Source organism: Alosa pseudoharengus, unplaced genomic scaffold (genome assembly GCF_046254945.1).
Source record: "Alosa pseudoharengus isolate Yale_2024_CS ecotype anadromous, Long Island Sound unplaced genomic scaffold, YU_APseudo_1.1 YU_APseudo_1.1_scf_23, whole genome shotgun sequence".
Classification (NCBI taxonomy): Eukaryota; Metazoa; Chordata; class Actinopteri; order Clupeiformes; family Clupeidae; genus Alosa; species Alosa pseudoharengus.
In genome coordinates, this window is record NW_027468685.1 from 1370674 (window position 1) to 1390532 (window position 19859).

General features: G+C 41.3%; 2 protein-coding genes across 2 annotated transcripts; one reads left to right on the forward strand and one right to left on the reverse strand.

Annotated features, from left to right (window-relative positions):
- Positions 1-848: 848 nt before the first annotated feature.
- LOC143140301 (fatty acid-binding protein, adipocyte-like) lies at positions 849-12926 on the reverse strand. The gene is made up of 4 exons (XM_076301088.1): positions 12854-12926; positions 12252-12427; positions 2700-2801; positions 849-985 (listed from the first exon to the last, which is right to left on the reverse strand). The coding sequence occupies exons 1-4, from the start codon at positions 12924-12926 to the stop codon at positions 935-937; spliced, it is 402 nt and encodes a 133-aa protein (XP_076157203.1). The 3' UTR covers positions 849-934.
- A 259-nt stretch (positions 12927-13185) lies between these two features.
- On the forward strand, positions 13186-16599 carry LOC143140460 (fatty acid-binding protein, adipocyte-like). Its single transcript, XM_076301381.1, has 4 exons — positions 13186-13216; positions 15588-15653; positions 16188-16351; positions 16501-16599. The coding sequence occupies exons 1-4, from the start codon at positions 13186-13188 to the stop codon at positions 16597-16599; spliced, it is 360 nt and encodes a 119-aa protein (XP_076157496.1).
- Positions 16600-19859: the final 3260 nt, after the last annotated feature.

The following is a 19859-nucleotide window of genomic DNA, read 5'->3' on the forward strand; positions in this document are numbered from 1 at the left end:
TACTCTATTGCCTTATGCACTTTAAAGCACTCACACTCACTTCTTTGCTTTTTTCAATGCTGACACAATGACACTATTTTTCCAGAATGCCTCTCCGTGACCTGTACACATCCTAACGCTGGTACCCTGAAAAAAAAACCTGTTTGAAATAGTGCACCTTGTGTGTGTGTGTGTGTGAAAAGACAAGAGAAAAAGACAGTGTACACAGACAGACTCATGCGGTGGGTTGTTGTTGTTGGTCTCGGGCGAGTGCTAAACAAAATAAGTAAGTGGTAGGCTCGTCCGTGCATATTAGCAGAAGACGTGTGTCATTGAAATACATAGGCCAATGTCTATGGTGACTACGGCCCTGAGGCCAATGTCTATGGTGACTACGGCCCTGAGGCCAATGTCTATGGTGACTACGGCCCTGAGGCCAATGTCTATGGTGACTACGGCCCTGAGGCCAATGTCTATGGTGACTACGGCCCTGAGGCCAATGTCTATGGTGACTACGGCCCTGAGGCCAATGTCTATGGTGACTACGGCCCTGAGGCCAATGTCTATGGTGACTACGGCCCTGGCTAAGATACAATCTGATAAACTTACTTGCAGTAACATATTCAAACTTATGTTTGGCTGTGATTTCGTAGATTATGCAATTAAATCAAACATACATTTTCCAGTTTTGTGTCCATTTGTGTGACAAATACCCAAACAAACTTGTTACTTGAATAATAAAATAAAAAATAATTGAATCAGTGTAAGACAATTTCACTTTTATTCTGGATTGATACACTGCAGTAATTGAACCACGCACGCACACGCACATACACACACACACACTCACACACATTCAAATGCCACAAGTGCTGTTTCAGTTATCCACAGAGGAAAATACGACTCTGATCTGAGAGTCTTCTGTTGTCTTCAGATCCCACAGGCCTCCAGAGACTTAGGCCCTCACGTACGTCCTCACCGACACCACATCTCCCGCCTTGCATCTCTATGGACAGGCAGACAAAGAAGGTAACAGGAGCGTGTTTTAGGGTACAATATTTAAAGATGGCGTAAAGGTAACAGGAGCGTGTTTTAGGGTACAATATTTAAAGATGGCGTAAAGGTAACAGGAGCGTGTTTTAGGGTACAATATTTAAAGATGGTGTAGTAATAGCAGTAGAACGTGAAGTAAGAACCGTCAAAATCTATATGCTTTGTGTTGCCTAGACAACCACTAAATTGTAAATCTAATATAATGCGCAAGATCCAAAGCAGTACAACATCAAGACCTGAACACATCATTCATCACATACCCGTTACCATATCTCACGATTGGCATGGGGTACTTTCCATAAGATCATCTCTCAATGCAAATAAAACCAGCTATTAGGATAACTAAAATAAAACCATCCCAATCTCTAGGTATGTTGAAGGGTATGTGATGATGTGGGGTTATTTCAATTCCAAAGGCCAAGGGAACTTTATCAGGATGTATAGTACCCTGGATCCATGAAATAACTGGCCTTTAAAAATAAAAATATGCCTGCTGCTTCTATGGGAATTAACATAGGGGTATGAATACTTATGCACCCTGTATTTTAATGAAGAAGATTTATTTATTTAAGATATATTATTCATTCACAAAGACATGGGCTGAAGACTTTTTATAGTAGTGACAGCACCTAATTAGCACTTCTCCTCCCCTGTGTTTGCGTGATACTCCCACTTTTCCCTCACCCTCCCATAAATGCATATGCATGTGAAAATATGTTCCATGGCAGCATGGATGTGAAAAGAAAATGGTTGCTCCATAACACAGTGCATTTAGTAGTGTGTGTATGTCCCACACTGCGAAGCATTAGGCCTACTGTATAGTTTGATAGTGCAGCTGAAGTTAGACTTGGAAAATAATCTGTAATAATAATCTGTTTTTCTTTACAGCCATTCCATTACTGAAAAGTTTATTCAATTTCTATGTTAAAATGTTCTATTTAAAAAAGGATAGAAAATAAATATTTGTGTGTGCTGTAAAGTGGTTAGAAAAATTGAAATCAGAATCGTCTAAATTCGGCAGGTCAAACTAGGAAAAACTCTTAGCATAATTCACTGGAAGCGGATTACACCAGTTTGCCTAGCTTAGCATACTCCACTGGAAGGGGCTTACACCAGTTAGCCTTTTAGCAATAGGCCTAGGCTAGCTATAGCCTAACTGAGGAGTGAGGATAAAAGTGTCAGTTATTACACACACAGAGAAAAGAAGGGAATGTATTCTCTTATCCAACTCTAGGGTAAATGGCAAATAAACTAATTTGCCAAAGAAGTTGGTGGTTCCTTTAAAGCTGCAGTTAGCAAATCTGACAGATCGAGGAGACTTAGCCAAAATTTTGAATGTTTACAACTCTCATGCCCCTCCCCCACTACCACCGAGCACCCTCTCATCGAGTTTGTGCTCGTCAGTGCGCACCAGACTGCACCAGACTGTGGTTAACAGTCAGATCTCACACAGCCCTGCTCTGATTGGACCAGAAGAACCGGGAGCTGTGGATTTTTGCAAAACAAATAACAGGCTCTAGGTTGAGGTAGAAGTGCAGGTTTTTTTTCTAAAACCAGCTGATTTATGTTGTTCTGTCGGAGCATAGTGTCGGTATCAGTGAATATGATCAAAAAAAATTTGCCAACTGCAGCTTTAAATATAAAATGTGTGGTGTTTCAATCCTTACCACAATGAACTTGTCGCCCACCAACTCTCTCTCAATGGTCGTCTCCTTGTCATCCCAGGTCTGCTTCTGAATCATTACACCATTGTCTAGGGTCACTACGTTCTGCAAATGCACACACATAGAAGGTAACCGATCAACTACCCACAGGTAAAATATCTCTAAATGCCTTTAAACCCTTAATGGTGCTATGTGTATGTGTGTGTGTTTAGAGAGTAATGTAATTAGTGGGTTTGATCCAGCAAGACGCTGTGGGCCACTATTGTTCTTCTTAAGTTTACTTTATTAGTGGGTTTGATCCAGCAAGACCACAGCATGGCTGAAAGCCATGCTGTGGGCTTGCGGAGCAAGCCCACTATTGTTCTTCTTAAGTTTACTTTATTAGTGGGTTTGATCCAGCAAGACCACTATTGTTCTTCTTAAGTTTACTTTATTTATTATTCCTTTTCACCCACTTTTTGGCCGAACTACTGCTCCTAGACCGTTTGAGCTATCGACGCGGTTCGAACTCCAAAAATTCAGGCCCGAACCGGTGTAACTTGCTTGTTAATTTCGTGTCGCTGGCCCTTGTCGTTTTCGCGGTATTCCCGTTTTTCTGCGTTTTTCGGCCCCATTGAAATGAATGGCGGAATGTTCAAGGATTCTAATTTGATTGTGACATCACAGCTCTAATTGCTTAAGCTTGCACCTGGAAGAGTTCTAAGCCACCTGGCAGAGCTCTAATGGGCTGGGCTGGGCTGTCTGTGTATATGAAGGTGTGTGCATGTAACTTTTGACCCGTATGTCCGATTTTCATGAATGAGGTACCGTTGGAATCCTTGAATGAAGCCCAGTTCAATGCCTTGCCAGCACTAAGTGTAAAGGTAATGTAAAAAAAGATGAGACAGCGCGAAGCGCTGTCTCATCTTTTTTTTAAAGCCAAACCATGTTGATACAGGTCATTAAAAAATATATATATATATTTTCCAAATCCATTCAGCCCAGTTCAATGCCTTGCCAGCACTAAAGCCAAACCATGTTCATATAGGTCATTAAAAAAATAAATAAATAAAGTATTTCACCAATCCATTCAGCCCAGTCCTATACCCAGCTAGCTCCATTTGAACTTAGTCATGTGTACAGTTGTATAGATTATTACATTGAGAAACACACTTACATACAGATATCATGCATATCACTAATCAAGTTACTCATCGTTGCCCAGCAAGAAGTCCACAATCAATTCAATTGTCTTGCCACGATCTGTGGAGCTTACAGACAACGTTATATTACTATAGGTTCTGTATGCTATTTAAAGCCCACCTAACGCTGAGTCCCTTCTAGACGGTGTGTTGCAATGCATTCTGGGTGCTGTGCTGTGATTCGACGGCTCGTCACCTGACCCACCAAACAACAACTCTCTGGGATGTGGCAAATATTGCGTAAAAACCTTGTTGCCGGAACAACAGGGAAAAGGCAACAGGATAGCAGCACGAAAGATACACAGGATACACACGGAATTTTGATGGACGTCCTTATCAGTCTATGGTCTAACTTATAAACGTGTCGGGTCAACGTCAACGATAAGTAAGTTAGGCTAACGTAAACGTTAGCTATTTGCTGTTGTCATATGCTAGTGCTATATGCTTTAGGCTACGTGATGGCCATTTATCACACTAATTTTAGGTACTACTTTTACGAGGTCTGTAGTTCTGTCAAAATGTATCTTATCGTTGAACAGACTACAAGGTTATCTTCCTTAGACTTCGTAGATGTAGTTACTACAATTTGGAAGCGAATTTCGAAGTGTAAATATGGTTTTAGTGTGTAAACAGACCAACCGCGATTTTGCAATGAAGTTAATGGAGCCTTTTATGTAGGGCTTCTAGGCTACTTTCACGAAGTCTGTAGTTCTGTCAAAATGTATCGTATCGTTGAACAGACTACAAGGTTATCTTCCTTAGACTTCGTAGATGTAGTTACTACAATTTGGAAGCGAATTTCGAAGTGTAAATATGGTTTTAGTGTGTAAACAGACCAACCGCGATTTTGCAATGAAGTGAATATGGAGCCTTTTATGTAGGACTACTAGGCTACTTTCACGAAGTCTGTAGTTCTGTCAAAATTGATCTTATCTATGAACAGACTACATGGTTATCTTCTTTAGACATTGAGGATGTAGTTATTACAGTTTGGAAGCGAAATTCGAAGTGCAAATATGGTTTAAATGTGTAAACAAGACGCCTGATGTTTAATATATGTTAATGAATGCGCACAGTATTATTGTGTACAGTAATGGGCTATCAGTAGTATGTAAACAGTTCATGTGTTATGTGATTTACATAAACTAACAACAGAAATGTTAAAAGCTGGTATTGTGTTTCCTGAATTCTTACATTCAGGCATTCAAATGAAATGTAATTAAATAGCATATCAATCATGCAACAATGCAAAAACAATGAAACTAGTGTAGGCCTAATTATATTTTACATTAGTAAAGCAGTACTCTGATGTGCATGCTTTCACAAACTTTTGTAAACAATCTTAGCACTTTAAACATTGACTGTTTTGAAGTGCATGTAGGCAATATAGTATAAAAATAATAATTGTGATATCATTACAATTTGATAGGGGTTGGGAGGAGGGGGTGGGTTCATGTAGGTGGGCCCTATGACCCCAAAGTATGCCTTGACTGGGCCTCAGGTCAAAGAAGTTTGAGAAATGCTGATGTAGACAACAAAGCAGCAAGGAGGCGTCGTGTGATCATTTAACCCTTAGAACCCTAAGCTGTTTTTAGGGCATTTTCACTACCTTTATTCATAAGGATTTATTCTGGTCATTGTAAGTGCCACACACATATATTATATATTGTTTTTTTCAGGAGAGTTTAGGCTATTCAGATCTGCCATCATTTCATGTATTAATACTAGCATTGATTTTATTTTGATTTTTAAAGAATTAAAATATAAAAAGTGTATTATAAAAATTCTTATATTTCGACATGTATCTCACCACAGCAAGCTCACAGCTCTACATGCATTTCATGTGTGTGTAGGGCAGACTGTCCTGAATCGGGCAATATAATTGCCATGTTGGAGGGATACTCTGGGGCTGAGCAATTTACAGAAATATTTGCTGTGTGATTTACGGAAATAAATGCCATTTTTTATTTAGTGATGAAAAATGACCTTTCTGCGCTCCATATCTGTGACACAAACTGATCTGACCTGACTTGACCCGAGGTTGCGTGTTAGCCTGCGTGCCTGTGTGTATGCAGTCATAATAATTCTCAACTCTTTACTGCATTACCATGAACAAAGTAAAGGCAAAAAAGGTGTTTATTTGTTGAAATTGGGATGCAATGTGAGCCTTGAATTGGATGCCATGCAGGAATTTGCTAGGATCTCAAAACCGGAATATGAACATGCTTTGCCATAGAGAAACACATGATAGCATTGGATTATAAACATGCTTTGCCACAAGAACAGACAAAAACGTGGGGTAAGTCCAGCTATATGAAGTTATTATTTTGCTGTCACTTCGTCTGTTTTATAACCCAGAAGGATGTACTTGGTATCAAATGATAGCTCTGAGTCTCCTCTTTCATCTGACATGCGTGGCATATCTATGCGATCACGGGTCCGCGAGTAATTCAAACGAGAGTAATGAGTGTGCAGCGTTGGTTTGTGTACATGACGTTATTATTTTGCAGTCACTTCGTCTGGTTTTATAAGCCAGAAGGATCGATAAACATGGTACCAATGGATAGCCCTGTGCCCCCTCTTTCATCTGATATGCTTGCCATATCGATGCGATCACGGGTTCGCGAGTAATTCAAACTAGAGTAATGTGTGTGCAGGTGAATGCAGAGAAGTATAGACTGTAAATATGATGCAATTTGATTTAATTTCATGATTTTTTTTAATTTTCATACTTGATCGTACAGACAAGTGTGTAGTCTCGTTGGAAAGCCCCACTTCTGCTCTGTCGTGCAATAAAGGTTTCATCTCGCTGCGATGAACCGTTCCGGAGCAATGTAACAGAGAAGAAAGGGTGTGTTTTTTGACGCACTTTGCGTCAATCGGGTTCTAAGGGTTAAACAAGTTTTATGACAAGGTCGATGAGGGTGGGAAAAATCGTACATTTCTGTGCAAACTTTGCCCGCACTTCAGTCATATTGTCTTTTAAGAAAATGCAGTCCTTTTTTCGGTTCCAGCAGCCAACAACCTCAGAACTGACCCTTCAGGCCTCTCAGGAGGCGCTGGCCTTTAACCGCAGCCAGAAGAGAGTCAGCAGAAATTTGATTGCCTTTAAAAAATCTGACTTCTTAAAAAATCTTAAACTGGCTGCATTACGTGATTATTTCTGAGATTCTGATACGTTTTTAACCATGACCTATACACAGTTCTGGTTTGAAAATGTATCTCTTAAAATAATCACTTTATGCAGTCAGCTTAAGATGGCTTACTAGCAACTAACTAATTACCCTAGCAACAACCTAGAAACCACCCCTGTAATGTCAACCTAGCGACCACCATAGCAACCAGCATAGCAACCATGTTATTTATGCGTTTTAGCTTATTGGATGTTGCGTTAATGCAGACAACTTTTGATCCGTGTGCCCGATTTTCATAAATGAGGTACCGTTGGAATCCTTGGATGAGGCCGAGTTCCGTGCCACTGATCAAACCCACTCTTGCAGTTCCTCGGAACCGCAATTCTAGTTTATTATTCCTTTTCACCCACTTTTTGGCCGAACTACTGCTCCTAGACCGTTTGAGCTATCGACGCGGTTCGAACTCCAAAAATTCAGGCCCGAACCGGTGTAACTTGCTTGTTAATTTCGTGTCGCTGGCCCTTGTCGTTTTCGCGGTATTCCCGTTTTTCTGCGTTTTTCGGCCCCATTGAAATGAATGGCGGAATGTTCAAGGATTCTAATTCGATTGTGACATCACAGCTCTAATTGCTTAAGCTTGCACCTGGAATAGTTCTAAGCCACCTGGCAGAGCTCTAATGGGCTGGGCTGGGCTGTCTGTGTATATGAAGGTGTGTGCATGTAACTTTTGACCCGTATGTCCGATTTTCATGAATGAGGTACCGTTGGAATCCTTGAATGAAGCCCAGTTCAATGCCTTGCCAGCACTAAGTGTAAAGGTAATGTAAGCGCTGTCTCCTCTTTTTTTTAAAGCCAAACCATGTTCATATAGGTCATTAAAAAAATAAATAAATAAAGTATTTCACCAATCCATTCAGCCCAGTCCTATACCCAGCTAGCTCCATTTGAACTTAGTCATGTGTACAGTTGTATAGATTATTACATTGAGAAACACACTTACATACAGATATCTTGCATATCCACGTAGCATTACTAATCAAGTTACTCATCGTTGCCCAGCAAGAAGTTCACAATTAATTCAATTGTCTTGCCACGATCTGTGGAGCTTACAGACAACGTTATATTACTATAGGTTCTGTATGCTATTTAAAGCCCACCTAACGCTGAGTCCCTTCTAGACGGTGTGTTGCAATGCATTCTGGGTGCTGTGCTGTGATTCGACGGCTCGTCACCTGACCCACCAAACAACAACTCTCTGGGATGTGGCAAATATCGCGTAAAAACCTTGTTGCCGGAACAACAGGGAAAAGGCAACAGGATAGCAGCATGAAAGATACACAGGATACACACGGAATTTTGATGGACGTCCTTATCAGTCTATGGTCTAACTTATAAACGTGTCGGGTCAACGTCAACGATAAGTAAGTTAGGCTAACGTAAACGTTAGCTATTTGCTGTTGTCATATGCTAGTGCTATATGCTTTAGGCTACGTGATGGCCATTTATCACACTAATTTTAGGTACTACTTTTACGAGGTCTGTAGTTCTGTCAAAATGTATCTTATCGTTGAACAGACTACAAGGTTATCTTCCTTAGACTTCGTAGATGTAGTTACTACAATTTGGAAGCGAATTTCGAAGTGTAAATATGGTTTTAGTGTGTAAACAGACCAACCGCGATTTTGCAATTAAGTGAATGGAGCCTTTTATGTAGGGCTATAGGCTACTTTCACGAAGTCTGTAGTTCTGTCAATTTATCTTATCTATGAACAGACTACATGGTTATCTTCTTTAGACTTCGTAGATGTAGTTATTACAGTTTGGAAGCGAAATTCGAAGTGCAAATATGGTTTAAATGTGTAAACAAGACGCCTGATGTTTAATATATGTTAATGAATGGGCACAGTATTATTGTGTACAGTAATGGGCTATCAGTAGTATGAACAGTTCATGTGTTATGTGATTTACATAAACTAGTAAACAACAGAAATTTTAAAAGCTGGTATTGTGTTTCCTGAATTCTTACATTCAGGCATTCAAATGAAATGTAATTAAATAGCATATATATACTCTATCAGTGTATGATGCTTGCATGAGGGAAACATCCCAAAACAACGGCACCCATATAATTGCTGTTGTTTTGAGAAGTATTTCTCATGCAAGCATCATGCAACAATGCAAAAACAAAGAAACTAGTGTAGGCCTAATTATATTTTACATTAGTAAAGCCAGGGGCGTAGCCAGGATTATTTTATAGGGGGGGCCAGCTGGGTCCAGACTTTTTATTGGGGTGGCACTTGGGAATCAAAACTACAATATGAAAACTACTCAAAAAGTTTTGAAGATTAGGATACCCTGTTTTAATAATGGCAATGAATTGTGTAAAGCCAACTGATACACAGGTCCATTCACAGACAACCTGAACAGTTTGTTGTCCACTCCAACACATTTTCCATAAATAGGCCAATGCTATAAAAAGTACATTATGATAATGCACCTTACTTAATCAGTCATATTAAAATGATGTTAACTCAAAGAACAATAATAAATACTACAAATATGGTATGCAGATATTTAATCTTATACTGATGGCAAAACTATATTTCTTTCTGTTATCCACTCCAAGTACTTGGCTGTAAGTAACATGGCTCTGAATCAAGACATTAACCCTTAGAACCCTAGACTGTTTTAAGGGCTTTTTCACTACCTTTAGTTAGAAGCATTTATCCTGGTCATTGTAAGTGCCATACACAAACAAGAACAATGAGCCATGAACAAAGTGAAGGGAAAAAGGTGTTTCTTTGTCGAATAAATTGGGATGCAATGTGAGTCTTGAATTGGATGCCATGTAGGAATTTGCTAGGATCTCAAAACCGGATTATGAACATGCTATGCCATAGAGAAACACATTATAGCGTTGGATTATGAACATGCTTTGCCACCACAACAACACACAAAAACGTGGGGTAAGTAAGTCGAGCTATATGAAGTTATTATTTTGATGTCCCTTCGTCTGTTTTATAACCCAGAAGGATGTACTTGGTATCAAATGATAGCTCTGTGTCTCCTCTTTCATCTGACATGCGTGGCATAGGCTATCTATCCGATCACGGGTTCGTGAGTAGGGCCTAATTCAAACGAGAGTAATGGCTGTGAAGCGTTGGTTTTTGTACATGATGTTATTTTGCAGTCACGTTGTCTGTTTTTATAGCCCAGAAGGATTGATATACTTGGTACCAATGGATAGCCCTGTGCCTCCTCTTTCTTCTGATATGCCATATCTATGCGATCACGGGTTCGCGAGTAGCCTAATTCAAACGAGAGTGTGGGTGCGTAGGTAAACTAAATATGATGCAATTTGATTTAATTTCATGATTTTTTGTATTTTCATACTTGATCGCACAGACAAGTGTTTAGTCTCGTTGGAAAGCCCCACTTCTGCTCTGTCACGCAGTTAAGGTTTCATCTCGTTGCAATTACCGGAGCAATGTAACAAAGAACTCAGGCAACGCAGCAGCCTGCCTCTGCCTGACCAGCTATGGCAAGAACCACACGCAGTCAGCAAATTATGTTTTTATAAAGTAGCCTAGGCTAGACACTATTAGCCTACTTTTATTGGAGCCATCCGGAGATATGTGCCTAATATGCTTGCATTTCACCCGAATATTATCAAAATATTTTTGTAACAGAGTTACCGCGGGCATCCGCTTATTTTTGATCAGCCTCACACGTCAATGTCAGAGCCTACCTAACAAGAACAGCCCAACGCAGCTCACTTTGCTATGATTAGTGTCACATTTTAACATTAATGTTCCAAGTCATCATCAACTCACCTGTTGTCACTGAGGTTAAGTAAGTAGTAGTCTACTGTCAAGTGTTTTTAACAGATGACTTGAATTGTCCCCTGCTGCTGCTGCACTAGGCCTACTCACGATTTGATTAGAACCGTAGGCTACACTTCCTTTCAAAGTAGGCTACCGTTGAAAACGGCAGCAATCTTTTTTTTTTACTTTTCACTGAACGGAGCTGGGGGGGCCAGCAGGGTGGCCAAGCTTTGACCAGTGGTGGCCGTGGCCCCCCCTGGCCACCACGTAGCTCCGCCCCTGAGTAAAGCAGTACTCTGATGTGCATGCTTTCACAAACTTTTGTGAACAATCTTAGCACTTTAAACATTGACTGTTTTGAAGTGCATGTATAGCAATATAGTATAAAAAAAATAATAATTGTGATGATATTACAATTTGATGGGGGGTGGGAGGAGGGGGTAGGTTCATGTAGGTGGGCCCTATGACCCCAAAGTATGCCTTGACTGGGCCTCAGGTCAAAGAAGTTTGAGAAAGGCTGATGTAGACGACAAAGCAGCAAGGAGGCGTCGTGTGATCATTTAAACAAGTTTTATGACAAGGTCGATGAGGGTGGGAAAAATCGTACATTTCTGTGCAAACTTTGCCCGCACTTCAGTCACATTGTCTTTTAAGAAAATGCAGTCCATTTTTCGGTTTCAGCAGTCAACAACCTCAGAACTGACCCTTCAGGCCTCTCAGGAGGCACTGGCCTTCTAACCTAGCGACCACCTGAGCAACCAGCATGATTGCCCTAGCAACCAGCATAGCAACCACGTTATTTATGCGTTTTAGCTTATTGGATGTTGCGTTGATGCAGATAACTTTTGATCCGTGTGCCCGATTTTCATAAATGAGGTACCGTTGGAATCCTTGGATGAGGCCGAGTTCCGTGCCCCAGATCAAACCCACTCTTGCAGTTCCTCGGAACCGCAATTCTAGTTTAAAATGTGCTTTTATTTTCCCTCTGTAAGTATAGTTTGAATGGTATCTTCAGTTGTAACGTGCTGACCCTAATAACTTTACACAATAAAAAATAATTATATATAAATATAAAAAAAAATGGTGCTAAGTGTAGTGTAATGGCTCTAGCTGGTCAGTGGTATTGCAAGTTAACTTCAGTGGTATTACTCCAGTGGTATTGCAAGTTAACTTCAGTGGTATTACTCCCGTGGTATTGCAAGTTAACTCCCGTGGTATTGCAAGTTAACTCCCGTGTGCAAGAGAGCAGGCCACTAGCAGGTCTGTGTGCTAACTTCAGATGAAATCTGGTCAAAACGAAGAATATAAGGCAAAAGCAAATAACATCTTGCTATTTCTAGCTTCTTTTTTCCAGCATTTTCAATGCCTGTTTTTGAACAAAAAATCTTGCACATAGCACCATTAAGCCTCACTCACCTTAGTCTTTCTGTCATCACCAGTGATCTGCTCGAACTCTTCGTTCAACTTGAACTTAATCTCTGTGTTTTTGAAAGTGGTTAACGTCTTCATGGTGATGGTTCCATCAGTGTCCAGAGTCACGATCTGGCTTGGCTTGGCTCGGCTCGCAATCTGGCGGAGAGCGAAGCCCACGCCTGCAAACACCAGACATGACAAACACACAAACAACACACTCCTTAAGATTAATCACCGAAACGGTTCACACACATGACACACTCCTTAAGATTAATCACCGAAACGGTTCACACACATGACACACTCCTTAAGATTAATCACCGAAACAGTTCACACACAAACACACATGACACACTCCTTAAGATTAATCACCAAAACAGTTCACACACAAACAACACACTCCTTAAGATTAAGATTAATCATCGAAACAGTTCACACACAAACAACACACATGACACACACACATTACTCAGTCCTTAAGACACACACACACATGACACACTCATTAAGACACACATTACTCAATCCTTAAGATTGATCACCAAACAAGTTTAAACGCACACAGATATCCAATGAATGTAACCCCAAAATTAACCCTTTCATACCCAGTGCCTTGAGGTACTCATCAAAATTTTCACTCTCCACCATCTTCCAGGTCCCAACAAACTTCTCGGCCATGATAGCTGCGCCGTCTTGTCTGGTCTGGTCTCTGGGGTGGTCTGGTCTGGTCAGGTCTGGTCTCTGGGGTGGTGTGTCTGAAAGTCCACATTCAGGTGAAGTCTTGGCGTGTGGTAACTCTTAGACAGCTGTGCAGCCAGACAACCAATCACAGCTTGTGACATCACTCAGCACTGTCTGATATTCCCTGCTGTTCAAACATGAGGATTAGGGCAAGAGGTCAACCCGTCTGTTGGTTCAGCTCATTTCTCCTGTCATAATGGCTGCGCTGACCGCAACACAATGCTATAGTGAGCAAGTTAGTTAATTAGTGGATTATCCACAAAGTCGGTTTCACAGTCACTGTTCATGCAACTTTACATATCACGTCTCACAGTAACATATCACATGGCACAAAGTGCACAACAGCAACATTGCCACAATTCATTAATAATCTACATTTATAGTTATGGTTCTGGTATTTGGCTTTTGTCCAAAGTTATTACAGGCTGTCTTTGGACGTGGGATGTCTTTTTAAGTTGGATGAAGTCCTGATGCTGTTACAGAACATAAAAATATAATAATAATCTTTATTTACACTATATCACTATAACACTATATATAAAATATAATAATAATCTTTATTTGCATAGCAAATAAAATCAGCAAAATCAAACAGGCAATAAAATGTATGTATTTTCAAAAGAAAAGAAAAGAATTGAATGGAAGTGACAGTTGAGTGGGTGCATTGTGGGTATTGTAGTTGCAATGTGTGTGATGACCTCACTTTTTCAACTCTGAGAGTTTTAGCGCAGAGAGGCCTATTATCTTGGCACCAGGTGGCCTGTTGTCTTGGCACTAGGGCTTACATGAGGTAGGTTTGTATGGTTTGTATGGTTTGCACATGATGGAAAAACAGGTAGGCTGGGAAGCATAGTCTGCCATGTCTCTATTTGCACAAAGATGTGCTGTTCCTTTATGTAATAAGGTACCTGTCAACGTACCAGTGATCCGTCATGTGATTTCTTTTGAACAGGCTATTGACCCACCAGGACGACGGGATAAAGGTCTACCTAAAACCTACGCAACAGACAAATAAACCTCTGACCCTATCCTCTGTGTGTTTGCTTTAACTCTGACTTTTTTGCTTTTTGCATTTGCAAATGTAGTGTTTATGCCTTAGCCATGTGGTGTTAGCATTGTATAATGTACTGTTGTTAATGTCAACATGATGCAATGTAATATACATTAGCAGTGTTTGGAATAACACCGTTTAAAAGAACGGCGTTAGGTAACAACGTTATTTTTTTGGTAACGGGGTAATCTAACTAATCACGTTTCCCGTCGTTATAACGTTAAATACGGGGCGTTATTATGCATTGATTGAATAAACTGTGTAATCCGAACGCACCCTGGCTCACAGCTAGTGAGGGGTGGGTTAATAATGACGTAAGCGATTATGATTGGCTAAGGCTAAGTCATGTTTCATGATAGCCAATCAGAGCCAGTGTTTTTACACACTTGCCAGCACACGCGCCACACACACACGCAACAGCTAAATAGAGATTCGACGAAACAGCAAAGGTCTGGAGCAATCCGATGAAAAGTTGGCATTTTCAAGGTGGAGATATAAGCACTACTTCAAATTCATTGTGGTCAAAGGCAAGAACGTGCATGTAATGTGTACATTATGTCCAGGAGCGAAGACTTTGTCGACATCCGTTGTAAGCAACTCTAATTTAATGAAGCATCTCACACACGCATCTAAAGCTAGTGGCCAAAAACAGCGATACCTCCACCACAGATGATAGCTCGCCATCCACTAGCAAAGAAGGACTCGAAGCAAAGTCCTTCAAGCAGCAAAAGCTAGATCTTTCTGCCTCACAACAAAAACATATGACACAGGCTGAAGTCAACCATAGGTCTGTCGATGTGCGATATCTTGAATTTCCCCTTGGGGGTCAATAAAGTATCTATCTATCTATTTATCTATCTAATAAATATCGAAAGTTATGTAGCCTACAAACACCTGTCTGTTCTACTCATTTCAACTGCCTGCTCAAAACCAAATTCTTTGACATATATAGCAAATAGTTACTTTCCCTGGTAACGAGTTACTCTTATCATAGAGTAATTCAGTTACTAACTCAGTTACTTTTTGGAACAAGTAGTGACTAACTATAACTAATTACTTTTTTAAAGTAACGTTCCCAACACTGTACATTAGCCATGTGGTGTTAGCATATTATAACGTACTGTTGTTAATATCAACATGATGCAATGTGATATACCGTTAAACTTCAAATAAAAGTCAAGTCCCAAATAGACGCCCGTGTCTTTTACTGTACACGCCTGGTGTGGCTACAGGTTTGGAGTAGAGGCCTGGTCTGTTTTTTTAGTTCCGCGTTGTATTTTCCTAAAACCCGCTAGATCGTCTGTTAAAGCCAGTTTTATGGTGCAGATTGTGCAGTTCTGATTAATAAAGACTGCGGCGGTAAAAGCTGGAGTTCCAAATTGTCTAAACTTTTTTTTTTAATGGATAGGCCTATGCTATGTCCTACATTGTTCAAATCATCCCAGTTTGTTTCAAATTTGTGCATTAGACAAAATATTTGATCTTGTCATGGCAAGGATAGGCTGACAGTAAGCCTACTTGTTTTTACGCTGGCAACAAAACAAAAGGGTTCACAAGGGTTCTTTTTTCTAAATACATTTCTTTTAATTTTGATGAGTACCTCAACACACTGGGTATGAAAGGGTTCATTTTGATGAGTACCTCAAGGCACTGTCTGGGTATGAAAATGTTTCTGTTTTAAAATTGAGTACCAACTATTTGAGAACATTCTTGTGGAAAGGGTTAGGTACAGATATAAGATACAGTATGTGTGTGTATTTGTGGCATGTTAACCTGAGATATAAGATTTGTGTGTGTATTTGTGGCATGTTAACCTGAGATATAAGATGTGTGTGTGTATTTGTGGCATGTTAACCTGAGATATAAGATGTGTGTGTGTATTTGTGGCAAGTTAACCTGCAGATATAAGATGTGTGTGTGTATTTGTGGCAAGTTAACCTGCAGATATAAGATATGTGTGTGTGTATTTGTGGCATGTTAACCTGAGATATAAGATATGTGTGTGTATTTGTGGCATGTTAACCTGAGATATAAGATATGTGCGTGTGTATTTGTGGCATGTTAACCTGAGATATAAGATATATGTGTATTTGTGGCAAGTTAACCTGCAGATTGGGTAAGTGATGCCTCTGATGTGTTTTCTGCAGGTGTGGGCTTTGCTAAGCGTCAGATTGCAGGCAAAGTCGAACCAAGTGTGACCGTCTCCGTGGACGCTGATGGAACCATAACTTGGAATACGGGAAGAAAAGAAATCAAGTTCAAACTGAACGAAGAGTTTGAAGAGACCACCGGTGGTGACAGAAAGACTAGAGTGAGGCATTATCTCAACATCTTTGTTTTTGTTTGGTTTAGTCATTCACTTATTAATGATACTAACATTGATATTATTAGTCTTTTCATTGATACCAATGTTTGGACATGTGGGGAAATGTAACTCCTTCTGTGCGTGTTTACTTGCAGAATGTAGTGGAACTGGACAACGGCACGCTGGTCCAGAAGAAGACCTGGGACGGACCATCGAGAGAGAGTTGGGGAGCGACAATAAGTTTGTCACGGTGAGGAGTGTTTGGCTAAACGTTTCTCTTCGTCTTTGCTCAAATGTGCTGTATACACACCCTAGCAACACTCACATCCTTGACAGAAAATGTTTTGGATCATAATGACACTGTGTCTCTCTCCCTCTCTCTCTCTCTCTCTCTCTCTCTCTCTCTCTGTCAGTGTGTGCCATGTTATTTCTCTGTGTATGAATGAAGAATCAGAATAAACATTTAATATACCCAATTGATGTTTGAGTGATTCCTCTTTGTGGCTAACAGTGAGGGTCATATACTTTTGATAAGGATTATATATTATATTTCCCTGCACCCATAATATTGTAAAATAAATAGTATCACATTTTCTTGCCACCATACTATTGTAAAATAATAATAACATATTATATTATGTCAAGCTCTCTGCAAAAGCACAAGTACAAAACTAGGTTTGCTTTTCACACACACACCTTACACATACACACCTCACACACACACACCTTACACACACACACCTTACACAAACCCATGTCCATAATGTTCAGTAACACTGTGCTCTGGCGGGTCTCATGCTGGCATCCTGACAAAAGTCTGACACTGTGTGTGTCTGTATGTGTGTGTGTGTGTGTCTGTATGTGTGTGTGTAGTGAGTAACCTGGAGTAAATAGTAAAGGAGAAACCCTCTGGCTTTGTTTTGACTGGAGAATGAAGCCAATGAAGAGCTCTTCTATCAGGAGGTTTAACCCGCAGTTGATATTTACCTCTCACTCTGAGTTTATAGTTCTTCTAACAGGATTTACCTCTCACTCTGAGTTGATAGTTCTTCTATCAGGAGGTTTACCTTTCGGTCTGAGTTACAGTAAGATATCCAGGATTGTAATGAAATCGCACGTTGTCGGAATGCCCCTCTATTCTACCAGAAAGACTACCAGAGGTCAGAGGTTGTCCAGTTCAGTGCTGGGTCACTGGTCACTACTGGTCACTGGGTACAAGTTCATGATGATGCCAAAGGGGCATGTGCACACTACAAACAATAACGTCCCAAAAGATTCCTACCTTCAGGGATCACCACGGTGAACACCCACACAATGGGTTGCCATGGTAACAATGAGGAAACCGCTGTAGTTACCACCAAGAGTGACCAGACCTATTATGGGCTGTAGAGCAAAGGTTAAATAGCCTCATAATACATCAGCCTAACGTCTACACACACTGCAACACACACACATAGCCTAACGTCTACACACACTGCAACCCCCCTGTACACATCTCATAATACATCAGCCTAACGTCTACACACACACTGCAACACACACACATACTGTAGCCTAACGTCTACACACACACTGCAACACACACACATACTGTAGCCTAACGTCTACACACACACTGCAACACACACACATACTGTAGCCTAACGTCTAAACACACACCGCAACACACACACATACTGTAGCCTAAAGTCTACACACACACCGCAACACACACACATACTGTAGCCTAACGTCTACACACACACCGCAACACACACACATACTGTAGCCTAACGTCTACACACACACCGCAACACACACACATACTCTAGCCTAAAGTCTACACACACACCGCAACACACACACATACTCTAGCCTAAAGTCTACACACACACCGCAACACACACACATACTCTAGCCTAAAGTCTACACACACACCGCAACACACACACATACTGTAGCCTAACGTCTACACACACACCGCAACACACACACATACTGTAGCCTAACGTCTACACACACACCGCAACACACACACATACTGTAGCCTAACGTCTACACACACACACCGCAACACACACACATACTGTAGCCTAACGTCTACACACACACCGCAACACACACACATACTGTAGCCTAACGTCTACACACACACCGCAACACACACACATACTGTAGCCTAACGTCTACACACACACCGCAACACACACACATACTGTAGCCTAACGTCTACACACACACCGCAACACACACACATACTGTAGCCTAACGTCTACACACACACCGCAACACACACACATACTGTAGCCTAACGTCTACACACACACCGCAACACACACACATACTGTAGCCTAACGTCTACACACACACACACCGCAACACACACACATACTGTAGCCTAACGTCTACACACACACTGCAACACACACACATACTGTAGCCTAACGTCTACACACACACCGCAACACACACACATACTGTAGCCTAACGTCTACACACACACTGCAACCCCACTGTGCTCATCACTCCTGCTGTGCCAAAGGCTGTGCCTTTTGCCAGCTGGATATGTGGCTCTGTGTGTGTGTGTGTGTGTGTGCGCGTGTGTGTGTGTGTGTGTGTGTGTGTGTGTGTGTGTGTGTGTGTGTGTGTGTGTATGTGTATGTGTGTGTGTGTGTGTGTGTGTGTGTATGTGGCTCCGTGTGTGTGTGTGTGTGTGTGTGTGTGTGTATGTGTATGTGTATGTGTATGTGTGTGTGTGTGTGTGTGTGTGTGTGTGTGTGTGTGTGTGTGTGTGTGTGTGTGTGTGTGTGTGTGTGTGTGTGTGTGTGTGTGTGTGTGTGTGTGTGTGTGGCTCCGATAGAATAGCTGACTACGCCACGATAGGACTTGCACCCAAAGATATAATTCAGAGATCAGTATCCTTAACTCAGGAAGGCACTCCGGTTCGTAGAACTGACAGAGACCTGGTTCCATAAAATAACTTATTTATTTTCACACTGTAACAGGAAGAGGGCAGGGCTGAGGCTGACCGGTGGGAGGGCAGCGGCTAATTAACGAGTATCCAAAGGAGGCACCCCAATCACACGTGCTTAGTCACACACACACACAAGCGGCAATGATCCACTCAGTGAGAGACAAATGTCACAGCACACAAAGATGGGAACCCATCGCCACCTAAACTGCCCCCACTTCCAGCTCTCAGCACCTAAACTGCCCCCACTTCCAGCTCTCAGCACCTAAACTGCCCCCACTTTCAGCTCTCAGCACCTAAACTGCCCCCACTTTCAGCACTCAGCACCTAAACTGCCCCCACTTCCAGCACTCAGCACCTAAACTGCCCCCACTTTCAGCACTCCGCACCTAAACTGCCCCCACTTACAGCACTCAGCACCTAAACTGCCCCCACTTACAGCACTCAGCACCTAAACTGCCCCCACTTACAGCTCTCAGCACCTAAACTGCCCCCACTTCCAGCACTCAGCACCTAAACTGCCCCCACTTACAGCTCTCAGCACCTAAACTGCCCCCACTTCCA

Excerpts from the sequence above, each read along its gene's own strand:
- LOC143140301 (XM_076301088.1), bottom strand. The coding sequence starts at position 12,926 with ATGGCCGAGAAGTTTGTTGGGACCTGGAAGATGGTGGAGAGTGAAAAT. Across the intron at positions 12,428-12,853 it reads TGAGTACCTCAAGGCACTGG|GCGTGGGCTTCGCTCTCCGC; the intron begins GTATGAAAGGGT and ends TGGTGTTTGCAG. Across the intron at positions 986-2,699 it reads TGGGCGACAAGTTCATTGTG|AGATGCAAGGCGGGAGATGT; the intron begins GTAAGGATTGAA and ends GCCTGTCCATAG.
- LOC143140460 (XM_076301381.1), top strand. The coding sequence starts at position 13,186 with ATGGCTGCGCTGACCGCAACACAATGCTATA. Across the intron at positions 13,217-15,587 it reads GACCGCAACACAATGCTATA|GGTTCACAAGGGTTCTTTTT; the intron begins GTGAGCAAGTTA and ends ACAAAACAAAAG. Across the intron at positions 16,352-16,500 it reads GTGGTGACAGAAAGACTAGA|AATGTAGTGGAACTGGACAA; the intron begins GTGAGGCATTAT and ends GTTTACTTGCAG.